Source organism: Lepisma saccharinum, chromosome 1 (assembly GCF_977018435.1).
Source record: "Lepisma saccharinum chromosome 1, izLepSacc3.1, whole genome shotgun sequence".
Lineage (NCBI taxonomy): Eukaryota > Metazoa > Arthropoda > Insecta > Zygentoma > Lepismatidae > Lepisma > Lepisma saccharinum.
This window is the reverse complement of record NC_139229.1, coordinates 153,909,844-153,922,826: the sequence shown is the minus strand read 5'-3', so window position 1 is coordinate 153,922,826 and position 12,983 is coordinate 153,909,844. Positions and strand designations below refer to the sequence as shown.

General features: G+C 34.8%; 1 protein-coding gene across 1 annotated transcript in view; it reads right to left on the bottom strand.

Moving 5' to 3' along the window:
• Positions 1 to 418: 418 nt before the first annotated feature.
• Ric (Ras-related protein interacting with calmodulin) overlaps positions 419 to 12,983 on the bottom strand; it is a 36,926-nt gene continuing 24,361 nt past the window's right edge. Inside the window, exons 4-5 of the mRNA XM_083140725.1 lie at positions 8,715 to 8,906; positions 419 to 7,069 (exon numbers count right to left, since the gene is read on the bottom strand). Of these exons, the coding sequence (XP_082996851.1) occupies positions 6,830 to 7,069; positions 8,715 to 8,906 (432 nt within the window). The 3' untranslated portion in view covers positions 419 to 6,829. The remainder of the gene's footprint in view (positions 7,070 to 8,714; positions 8,907 to 12,983) is intronic.

The window sequence follows — 12,983 nt, the reverse complement described above, 5'->3', positions numbered from 1 at the left end:
CAAATATTTTAGATCCATCTTTGTAAGGACAACTCTGAAGCTATTTTAAAGCAATTGTTGCAGACTCCGTTCTAGGAAGTTATGTAACAGTTGCAAATACACTCATCCACATGAAAGCACTACAGTATAAATATGAGGGAAACTCATTTGAAAATATTGTAATTGCATCTGTTGGCATCTTTTTCTACATACCAGATGATAGGGGTAGTACTCTCATGAGTGTTTCCTTCACAATTTTATAACTTTGGGCTATTCCTATTCTTTAAAAATAATAATAATGTGGCACAAGATGAAGCAAATGCTTCCATAAATTGAGAACATGTTTTCTAATTTTCTGAGAATATCCTCATTTTCTATCTGTTTACATGATGTAGGAACTTCAGTTGTGTGAACCATAATTAAAAGAAATTTATAAAAATGTCAATACGTTTATTACAAATCAAAGTCATCAATTTATATACTATAAATATATTCATCTACATGCATCACATTTTCTCATTTTATATGTTTTCATACACACTTGCGCTCACATGCATATTTCTAATACCAAAAATGTTTGTTGGCACATCTTGCAATAACAAATGATTAGCTATTATTATTAACAATGCAATGTTGACTAACTGCTAAAATTTAGTACACTACATTAGGTCCTCTTTGCTTTTATTTTTAATGACAATTATTACTCTTTAAACTTTCTATGTCCCAACTACAAAATGTAATTCTGTTCCTATGGTCCAACAATTTTCTCTTAGGAAATATTTTCAATTATATTCTACACACTTTCCTTTCAAAAGGTATCTTTTTGTTCTGTTTTTATGCTACACATTCTTTTTCAATACCGCTCACATTTTGTTGTAAATTTCAGATTTGCTTGGAAGTTAACTGGTAATTTGTTAACTTGCAAAATGGGCCTGTATCAAAGGTTAATTTAAATTAGTTTCAAACTCAAAACAGCATAATCTTTCAGTGGCCAATGTACTATTTGGAAAAAATTACCGGATCTTAATAAAAATGAGTATGTTGTCATTAGCACATTCTCCCAGCAGTAGCAGACTACTATAAATTTTTGTATGAATAAAATCGTGCATAGTTTCCAACCCATCAAGAATATATAAACTTCTTTTTTGTGATCCAGCAACATGCTCACAAGCATGTATGAATTATATACATCGGGATCTTACAAAGTTTCTAAGGAAGTGACCTTTTTTTTTTATTCATACGACTTATTGGTTGGGAATAACTTGTGAATTCTTTCTATGGTTACTGCTGACAGTTCACATTGTCCGTGAAAATTAATAGTTTTTTTTTTTCACAAGACTCACATTTTCAGAATGTTTGTTACTTAAGGGGTTAAGTTAAATTTGCTAAATTTACCTTGGAAATGATAGCTGGTATAGAAACCAAAAATAGTTCCAATTCAATTGGTTCCCTTCTGACGGGGTTGCAAAATCGATCGCGAGAAAAATTTACATGGAAAAATGAAAAGTAAGCTTATCAGAGTAAATTACAATTGTCAATTACTTTCCAAGCAATAACTGAAGCAGCATATCACAATCTCTTTATGAAAATCTTCAAACATAGTCATCTATGGTAGTCATATTTTACTATGCACAAATACATACATGTATACAGTTAACAACACTTTACATTACCAGATGTAGATAAGTATAAAATATTTCATTCATTAATACGGATTTCGATGCAACTTTCATGAGGTAGTGTGAAAAATAAATAAATGAAAGAAAGTTAGTGTTAAAGAGGAGGAGAAAATCTTTTTGTGCTGATTATAAACACACACACACATTTGAGATCGATCTTCACATTTCAATGCAACATGTTTAATTGAAAGATTCGAGAAAGTCTTTCATGTTGTTAACCAATTATTTCCTTAACAGGTTATATAAAATTTACAAGAGAGAGAGGAAGAATATGTCAATTGCCGATTCCTAAACCTTGTTGCAAAGTTTAAAGGGTTTTACTAATATAGTTAAGCATGTATTTCTTTAACAAGAGAGAGCTATTTTAATTGTATGATTATCTTATGTGGAAATGTTTACATCAGTACTTGTGCACCGACACCATGAAGTTGCAAAATATTGTTTTAAATCTTATTTATGCTCACATATAGTAGTAATCAGGACTGTTTAAAGTGGGATCTGAACCACTATGCAACACATCATCAGAACTAAGCAAAAATGTGTAATACTGTTACATTCTAGAAAGTAGGTTATTTGTATGATGCGAGACTGGCATGCAATGCTATGTTGTCAGGACTAGAACGAACATGTTCAGAAATTTTTAAGGGGAGGGAGAGTTTCAACTGCTGAAAAAAACTTTTTTTTGTGCAATTGTGAATAGAACTATGGAACCTTCTTGTAAAATAAAGTTCAAAAGGGGGATATTGTAACTTCCATACCCCTTCTCTTTAAGTGCTCCTGTCAAAGTTATGCATCACAGGTTTCAAAATGCATAAAAAAAAGTATGTATTTACGAAAGAAATAGTTTATAGACTCGTACACTTCTTCTTTGCACAGACACTTCTGGCACTTACACTGCAAAAGCAATACCAAATTTAGCCATTAAACTCTAGGCCAGCCGCACACCGGATCTGACACGACACTCAAGATGAGTCACTTTATTTGTTAGCTAAAAGCTGATTGCAGATTTTGTCAATGTACGCCTGTCTGTTATATTTGGAAAGCAGGTAACGATGAATTATAATAGTTTACAACAGAATCAATATATCGATATATATGTAGAGTTAAACTATCAATTTATATGTTGTGAATTGAATATATTTCTAGCAAATAATTGGTTAGAAAATACAATATTGGCCATTTAATATAAAATTCAATGACTACATTCATCTGAATGGGACCCATTCAGGAGACGCAGTAGGTACTGCACTGGGAAGCATCAGGGTGCCAGAGAATCTGCCTCCTTCAACCTGAAGACTTCTGTTTCTGCATGCTGCCATTGGCTCTCTATTGTGTGACCCATCATATCATGTTGTGACGCTCTGGCACTGGTTGATGACGACCCTCATTGGGCCTTCGTCACAGTGTCTTTTGAGTCTCCTGAATGGGACCCATTCGGATGGACGTCTGTACTGCCACGATTCGTGTCTGAACCGGTCAATGTTCCATGGCAGACTAATTGCAAGACTTGCAGCTGCCTAAGCATGGAAAACTTCTGCGCATGCGCACCTGCATTCCGACAGGGTTGCCAACTTATATTGGTAAATACAATAAAAATTCAATTTCTGCAAGCATTCTTAACATTAGCAATTAGCTGTTTATGCATATCAATAAAGTTCAGCAGTAAAATCAAACACAAGATATGATCAATATTATTTGTATGCATTGTGAGAATATAGATTATACACACATATGCAGAGAAATGCTCAAGGGTTTTATCCCCTTGTCATATTTGCAGTTGCAGCCTGCTATGACACAATGATTCACCATTTCTGCAATTAAATGAAAACCACCTCCATGATACTATCCACTGGGTCTGAAATTTTTTGGCTTCAAGTTTCCCCCGTTTCTGGTCTCTAGAGGTCTGTGATTAAAGAAAATGGATTGGTGCATTCGCAGATTATTTTGTCCCAAGCCATTTAACGCGAGACCAAATTCCACATCCTTTGTTGTTTTGTTGCAAACCGACAAGTCAAATGTTTTGTCTGTGTGCAGCCACTTATAAGAGACTACGTGGTACAATCTTCCCCGAGGCTGTTTGCGACAAGAATGACTCGTTGCATTGTGTTGTGTTGGTACCGGTGTGCAACAGACCTTACACTTTGATGCTTATTTAATCTATGTCTAAATATCTAATTGACAGTAACATTCATATTGAGAACAACCTGCATAGAAATATTTGGATGTGTATGATTTTTATAATAATTTATACTAAAAAAAAGTTTTTAAAAATTATAAAAAGAAAGCAGCTACATCATATAAAAACAAATACATTGACATCTCAATTATACATGTTTCAGAGGACTGTGGCTAAAACCTTATAAGGCAGGAAAATATATAAACAAGGAAAGTATACAATTGGCTTTCACTGTATGTCAAATTATTGAAGAAATATAATCAAAATTAATATATCTATCTTAGGTTAGAAGTCTCAACTGTACGATTTTGTAAAATTTATCTAACCTATTTGAAAAATCACATGCATATTGTGACAGTCAACATGTAGGCCAACTTTATAGTCAAATATTGGTCAAATAGCTTGTGTAATTAATTTTTCGATTTGATTAAATTAGATATATTTCAGTCATGGAAAATTAGGCATATTTGTTTCATCCCTTTCTGATTGGCTGAATAACACAATTATTTTATTCAATACCTTAAGTTCTTCACAAGTATCTGTTACCACATTCATTACTAATTTTAAAAAGATGATTTTAAAAATATGTGCATTAACATCCATCTTCTAGTTTAAAAAAAATACTAGAAAACCATCTTTTTAATAGAATAATAATAATAATGTTTCAGCTAACTAGAGCAGCTTTATCCTTTTAATACCATATGATTTTATCTGAAGTGCATCTCTACTGCTTCCTGAGGAAGACCAATGCTTATTGTTCAAAACATTGAATGTCTATAAAAAAACACACAAGGTACATTTTTGCAATCTTCTTTTCTCATGAGTCATGATGCAGGGTAAACTTTTTAAAGTTCACTTTAATATTGTTATAATAATATTAGAACTATTTAAATTAATAATGCACAGAGATTAGGTTTTAAGCTAAATACAAGTTGGCATCAGAATCTGGAGCATCCCCCCAGAAAATGGATGTCAGCTTAAAATTACGTATTTCACACATATGATTTCATTTCAGTCAAAGTCATTTGCATTAATTAGGGTCTGATAGTTACCAGTAAGGCTGTGTAAAGGTCAACACAAGAATGTGGTAACTTCAATTTGATCTTCATCCATTTCATCATATCATCATTCATCCTCATCTTCACGATTAGCCAAAAGTTGAAGAAAGGCAAAGTAAAATAAACCATATCAATCAAATTGAAGTAGTATATTTTGTAAAGGCAGCCCTGTTTTGGGAAAAATTTCTGTCGATATACATGAAACAAGGGAGATTGTAGAATAATATTAATAAAAAACAATATGCTAAAAAAGACAGAAAACTGTTACAATGCTGAAGCATAGGGATCTTCTGGGGTAGAAAAATACCATCGTTATTGTGTAGAAGATACTTGGTACAATTTCCAGCAACGTAATATTAAATGACAAACATCCAGTGGAGCTGGAATGGACCTCTTCAGTTAATGTAACAATTGAGTGTAATAGGTTTTGTTAGAAAAATAAAGTACATATAACTTTCCAAAACCATAATCCATGAATTTATTAACCTTCATATTTGTAAAAGGATATAACGAAATGTTAGAAGTGTGTACTCAATTATAGACTGCATTTATAGAAATACAGATCAGAAAAATTATCAACAATTTTACTACTATAACAATATGCCCAATCAAACTGTCCAATCCCTAATTCATGTTCTCAAAGCATGTAAATTTCATGAAAGTAAGTAAAAGTGATACTGGATGTATGGAGCTCGAAAAATGTTGTTCTACTTTCAAAACTTTATTCTAAGATGGGAAATTCTCAATTTGTACAGTATGTTTCATAATGTTCTTTGGGGTTACAAAATTTTATTAAATGGAATAAGTGCAAGATATAAGAACAACTCACAGTTGTTTTTCCTTCCACACCTACAAATGTTCAATGTGTGCACATTGCGTGACAGCATACATCAACATGGTATTTTCTTACCACACAATATCCAAGATATATGGTCATTCCACACAATATCCAAGATATACAGTCATTTTTGGATGCATATTCTCTGCACCCTCCACACTTGTAGCAACTTTTTTTCACAACATCTACACTATTGTAGCACATTGGTATGTCTATGAACTACAGAGGAACAAAACATACACATAATAAACTATATGATTTGGCACACACACACACACAGGATACTTCAGTTGGTAGAGCAGGGGCATGGTATGTCAAAGAGACCCAGGTTCAAGTCCAGGTTAGAGTCTGCATTTTTCAGTGAAATTTCTACATAAGAAACTGTTTGTTTTCTTTCACCCTGCATGCACTTGCTTCATGAATTATGTCAGGCAGCCCACATGTAATGCAATTTTGTAACCGTAATGAACATTATGAAACACCCTGTATATACAGTCAATAGTGTTGCTTGCAAAAAAAAAAAAAAATAATAGTCACTTCTTTCACCACCTTGTGGTCAACATTCTGGTTACATGACAGTAGACTATGAACACTATAGTAAGGACTATTTTCATGAAGCAATGGAGAACTATAATATGAATCTATAAATATTCTAATTACACCTTTTTATTATGAGCATAAAATCTGCAAATGCTTTACCAACTAATTACTGTAAAATTGCACCACAGTATAATTTTTTACCTATGATCCATTAGTCTCTCTCTTATGATAGACTAATTTCACTACTTCACAACTAACATGTTGCATCTTAAATATTTTACAATCTCTATCACGTAAAATAATTATGTTGTATATTTTTAAAAATTAATAAATAAATATTATTGTGCATTGTGATAAAAAATAAATACATCATTAAAAAACTGAAGCTGTTTAACAAAATAGACTATCTGACATTAATTAACATTAAATACACTCAATCTACAAATTACTAGACAACACAAACAATTCTCTTCATACAAAGTTGCAAATACCTCAGTGGGTGAAGTCGTTGACTATATACAAATCGTTGACCGATAAAGTGTTGCATTCTGAACAGCGACTAGGGAGAGTGGTGCCTTTTCCGCTTGAAGACCACTGTGAATATGTTCCTGAACCTTCTCCACTTACTGTGGTGCTTGTTCAACTTCTCTGATTGGCATCGTCTCTCCTTTTCTTTCTGGCGAATCTCCCGAACAAGCGTATGAAATGCATCATCAACAAAATGTCGTAGTGCGGCTGAAGTTTCGAAGAACGGACATCCAAACTGCTGGGCCAAAGCTTGGCCTTCCTCAGGTGAAACCTTTGTTTAATAACAATAACAGCCATTAAATTTTTAAAAAGATGCTACTTGAAGTAACATATTATGCAAACCATACTTGTAGGGGTTATATCTGACAAATCATCTTATTTGTGAGCAAAGAACATAATAATCCTTTCTTCAAATGTCTACAAGGATTCTGAGGTTAAGGCATGGCTGGACCTTTGACCAACGCAAGGGCAGCTGTTTCCAAATTTTCGTCCTCTTTCGAAAAACTGCTTCGTTATTCCAAAATCTTAAAAATTACATCTGCTCAGAATTCCTTCTGGGGCATTCACATGAATCTTGTAGTTTGCTTTTGCTGTTGCCTAGATATTATCAATAGTATTGTTTCTCCATAAGTCTATTAAAATACTGATAGACATCAGCGAAACTAAGCTACACAAATATTCATGTGAATGCTCTGAAAAGAATTCTAAGCATATGTAATTCTTCACAGTTTGGTATATACTAGCAGTTTTTTTTAAAAGGAGAGGAAAATTCTAAAACAGCTGACCTGGCATCAGCCAAAGGTCCAACCAAGCCACCTTTAGATTCTCCCAACAATTTTAAGGCTTTTTCTTTGGCACAGTGAATTATATATAAAAACAGGTTGCTAAGCAACTGGAATTTTCCAGAACTTTGAGGTTTAGATTGTAATTCTACATGGTTTATTTTCAATTATCATGAATACTTGCCTTTCTTGAAAAATCACACACACACAGAGAACAAATGAGACGGAAATAGGAAATACTCACCAGACACTGGACTGGAAAAATTTTAATTTTCATGGTTGTGGGATGCATCTTCCATAGAAGGAAATATATGACGGAAACATACATAATGATAGTTTGACCTACGAAGTTACAAGGTCCAATGTGAAGATAGAGGTTATGGAAAAATGTGGTACTCTCACCTGGCTTTTTGAAAGCTTCAGTGGTAGTCTGCAGTGTGTGTGTGTGTTTGGAAGGGGGGAACAACGTGAAAAGGAAGGGTTGAAAATGGGGATGACAGGTGGAGATGGGTAAGCTGGGAAAGTTACTCAGTGGCCTTATGCAGGCAGGTCAGGGGCTATTGTTGCACTCATGGATGTAGGCCCTCCCCCATATTTTCCATACTGAGGTGTTGGTAGATTGTGGTGAATGATCACTGTCCAGGGAAGCTTCTCCTCACATTGCTTTCCTCCCTCCCCCAACCCACCCAACTCACAGCTTTCCACAAGCATAGGTGAGAGAGAACAACATAACCTCCATATCTTCAATATGGACCTAGGAACTTTGGAGGTCAAACCCTCACTTTCATTTCTACCTTTTTTTTTGGGCCAAACACTGAAGATGCAGCCTGAAATCACAAAAATTTAAAGTTTTCCAGTGTCTGGTAAGTGTTACCTATTTTCTTCTGATTTGCTATTTAATCCTTCTGGCCCTCCTTTCTTTCACCCCCCCCCCCCTGCCTACACACACATATAAAACTATTAGTTTCTTCAGTAATCTAAGCTATATTTGTAAAACTTGTAGCGAGTGGCTTGTTGCAAAGAAAGCTGTTCCCGCCAGAATGTATGTTCTGTTGTGCTTGCTGTTCGTTGATGGTAATTTACCTAATATGGTAGAAAACATCATTTAAAAAAAGCAATACATAAAAACCATACCTTCCGCTGATGCTGAAGGTCATATTTGTTCCCAACCAGAACGAGAGGAATATCTTCTGATGCCCGGACACGGCTAATAAGTTTCCGGTATTCCACTGCCTCCTGGAAACTATGTCTGTCTGTCACAGAGTAGCATATCATGAAACCTTCTCCACAACGCATGTACTGGTCTCGCATAGCAGTGAACTCCACCTGGAACAAAAAAAACAATTAATTCAAGTCTGAAGGCTAGGATTTTAAGTTTTATCACATTATTGAAATGATGACAGGATTCAAATTCAGAACCTTCAGTAGCGGGATCATGGGACAACTGCTCAACATGCTCAACCTAGCAGATATAAATTGCCACCTTGACATAATTCAAAGAGTAGTTGACATGGGTATATACTGTTCAGGAGTGTACATTTTAGGTTATCTTCAAAGCCTGAGACCCAGAAAATAAAATGCAGAAGACATAATTGATAAGAAAATGTGCATAAAATTGTTCATTTCAATAAAAAGATGACTGTGCTTCAGGATTTAGCAACCTGATTTTTTTTAGGAATTGGCAACAGTTGCCTTCATTGATGAATTGGCAAAGGTGAGGTATCACAGGAAAAGGGGAAGGCTGCTTAATTCAGTGCAGGTAGCACAGCAAAAGCTTGATTCACTTCATTCTTGTTATTTAGCTTCACTTTTTGGCTAATCATAATGATATGATGAAATCAATGAAGGGATACTCACAAAGAACACCCATGTACAGGCCGGGATTCAAACTTGGAACCCCTGGCATTGTAGCATGCTGTGCTAACCACTCTGCCACAGAGGTCTGCACACAGCAAAAGCAAAGAAATGGGTGTAGCCAGAGGGCTTGGTAGCACCGTATTAATCCATAAGATTATATTTTATTTAAAGTCTCTCTGGATGCTTCATGTTGACCAGGGCATTCACTTGTTTACTTCAGTTGTCTCAACCTCTGTGGTATGTAAATAATGCACAGTGTTGTGCTATGCAAACTTCCTGATGTATTCAGGATATAGAAAGTTCCATCAGCCTATGGAGTCTACTGTTTGCAATAGAGGCAGTAAAAATCACGATTCGGCATGAAGGAAGGTCTCCATGGCCTGGGTGATATAGAGGTGAGACAGACTGAGAAGGGACTGACTTTTGATTTGGATTGAGGAGAGAGAGGAGCTTAGAGAAAGGAGTTGAGGGAAAGTGAGGCGAGTCCTGGTCAACAAGCAACGAAGCCTAGAGAGGACTTAGTTTATGTTATTCTTCGAATTTTATCATCACTCTTCAGATAGACAGGTAATTATCCTAACCCAGCCATGATTCAGGTTCGAAGGTTCATAAAACCAAATGAGTGACCATTGTCTTTTCTAATTGTTAAGCTGTTTAGTTTTAGTTGTGCCTTTCGCACTGCCAAGCATTTGACTTGTCATGTTAATGACAAGTGCTCTCATCATTGAGGATGAAGGATGAATAAGTTACATCACCCACTGATTAATTGTGGGAGACTGTTTTTGATCCCCATCATTCTGTAGAATGATATGTGGATGGAGATGCTTAGGGCTTTCTTTCATTTTTACGGAAATGAGATGGAAAATTATTAACCAGTTTTAAATTAACCCCACCCCAAAATTTTTGCTAACTTGTTTAGTTTGTTTTTTTATTAGTAGTATGTCATTGCAACAATTATTTTGAGAATACATAAGGTTTAAAGATCTTTTTTTTTTAACATTAATGGGGGGAGAAAATTTTTATATATGCCATGATAGATGTCGAGCTTTCACCTTGCCGATGAACTCAACGAAATGTTGGATCAGTTGTTAGACATAGCGCGAGGGGCTGCAAGTATTAATTTAGATGTTAGCGATCCAACTGCAAGTTCAACCCCCAAGTTTAAACGTAGCCCAATTTTAACTAGATGCCTTCAGCGACAATTATTAGAGAAACAGGAACATGAAAAGCAATTAGAGGAAAGATAATTAGAGCAACAATTTCAGGATTTTAGAGATTTAGGCCCAACACAGTTTGCAGCTATGGCTCAGTCTCAATTTGTTCCCCCAACGATTTTAGAGGGTATCCCATTTCAAGGGATAGCCGGGGAAGACGAATCAAAATTTTTAGATAAGTTAGACAGCCTTGCCATTTTAAATGGCTGGAACAATACCAAAAAGCAGGAAATGTTCCCAGCCCTTTTAGCAGGGCCAGCTTTGCGATGGTTTCAAGCTTGGAGAGATGTACAAGAGAATCAAGACAGTTCCTATGAGAACTTAAGGCAAAAAATTAAGGATGAATTTACAGGGTCCTTAGATCAACTCCAGATCGAGGAACAAATATGGTATAGATTACATAAAGAAACTGAGCCGGTTACAAACTATGTTCGGGACAAGCAATTATTATTACTTCAAGCAGATCCTAAAATGGGAGTCCAACAACAGATTAAACAAATCATTTTGGGATTACAAGTGGATTATATGAAAGATATTCATCATAAGGAATATGAGTCAGTGCATGGGTTGCTCAAGGACTTAAAGTCATTTGAAAAGCTCCAGTTCTTGATGAGGTAGCGCAAGTTGAAAGAGCTAAGGTGCAAAGATAAAAGGGATAGATTATTCCTTTCTTTGAACAGCGCACCAACACTCTCGCAACAGCAGCAGATTTTATTACATAACAACAATCTGGCTACCACTTCAAGATATTGATGCAGGAATTAATGCCTTGCAGAAGGAGGTCAAACAATTGAAATTGGCTAACAATTCTCAAAGTAACCAGGTTCAGGAAACCAGTCTGGAAGCTAGATTAGCTAGTCTTACTTTTAGACTAGATAGTATTGATAACACTGGGGAACAGTGAAATTGCGGCACAGTGTTTGAGAGCTAATTTAGGGCGATTTCATGCTGCTGAATAATGATATAATAATATATTTCCTGATTTGGCTCTAATTTATGAAATAAATGCAATTAAACCAAAATGGTGGTGACATAAGACACACATATAAATGAACTTCCAACAACAATTTAATATTTCTTTTTTTGATTACAATCATTATTATAAAAATAAATTTATATAGGCCTATGATCATAATAATTAAGAAAATATGTACACAATGAAGAAACAAACTATGTGAAACGTTTTCTATACGATTTCCTGCTGTATTGCTTTTTAGGACAATCCCTCTGTAAGCTCCAACAGCAGTCGGCCATCATGTGGCGATCCCACCGTCCCTGGTACCTTTCTTCCATTATCCTTATATCCTGATGGAACAATATATTCCACATATATAGCAAAAAAACATTTGGGTTATTGAAACACTTACTACGTGAGGAACTCATATTTCCAATGTATTCACATTAAACACATTTCGCTTAGTTATACCAGGCCTCTCGCACTGGTGCAAAAATCCGAACAAGGTTAATTTCGGAATTCATTTATTCGTGCATGAATTAACCAGCTACCAGTCGGCACCACCATCGATGCTAAATCCTAATTTTCTCATTAAAAATTTAGTTTATGTATCTATTAATCAATGATGATCACTTGTACGTGATTTTGTATTTTATTAAATGCCTTTCTCTTCTTAAACATGCATAAGAAAAATCGTATTTTTAAAGTCAATACTTTTACATGACGTAACATCATTCCATATGATCTGTCATGGACATACACTAACTATTTTAATAAGGATGTAGAACAAAAAATAAAAACAATGGCTTATTCTGCAGATTTTTATTGTAAAAACTGTCAGAAGAGGAATCCAGAGCTGTCTTTTTTTCGTGTTCCGTCATATCCTGAAAGGTTAGTTATTTATGAATTCTGTTCGCTCTTTATGTAAAAATAATTTCTATAAAGTTAGTTTCCACGGAGAATAATTCCTAGCATGTCTTCCTATTCTGTATTTTCCTTCATTTAAGTAAAAGGCCATGTGTTAAAAAAATGTCTGAAAGGGTAAAGGTTCGATTTTGTAACTTAATGCTATTTATAAGTTACACAGGAGGATAGGAAGCCAACGAGAATAGTAGGAATGACTTGAAGTTTGTTTGAAGTTCAGAAAAGCTAATTTGTGCATGTTATAATGCAGAAAGTTGCAAGTTATCGCGCTCCTATTCGCTTCTGCATGAAGTTTATTTCTTCTAGCATATAAAACTTTGTCAACATGTACAGGAGATGAAAAATAGCATGTAAATATTAAAGTGATGAAACCTAAGGTTCCTATCGTTCTATGATTTTTAAAAAAATTCTCTTAGCAGGAAGACTAATTATCGTAGAATTTTAGCAATCATT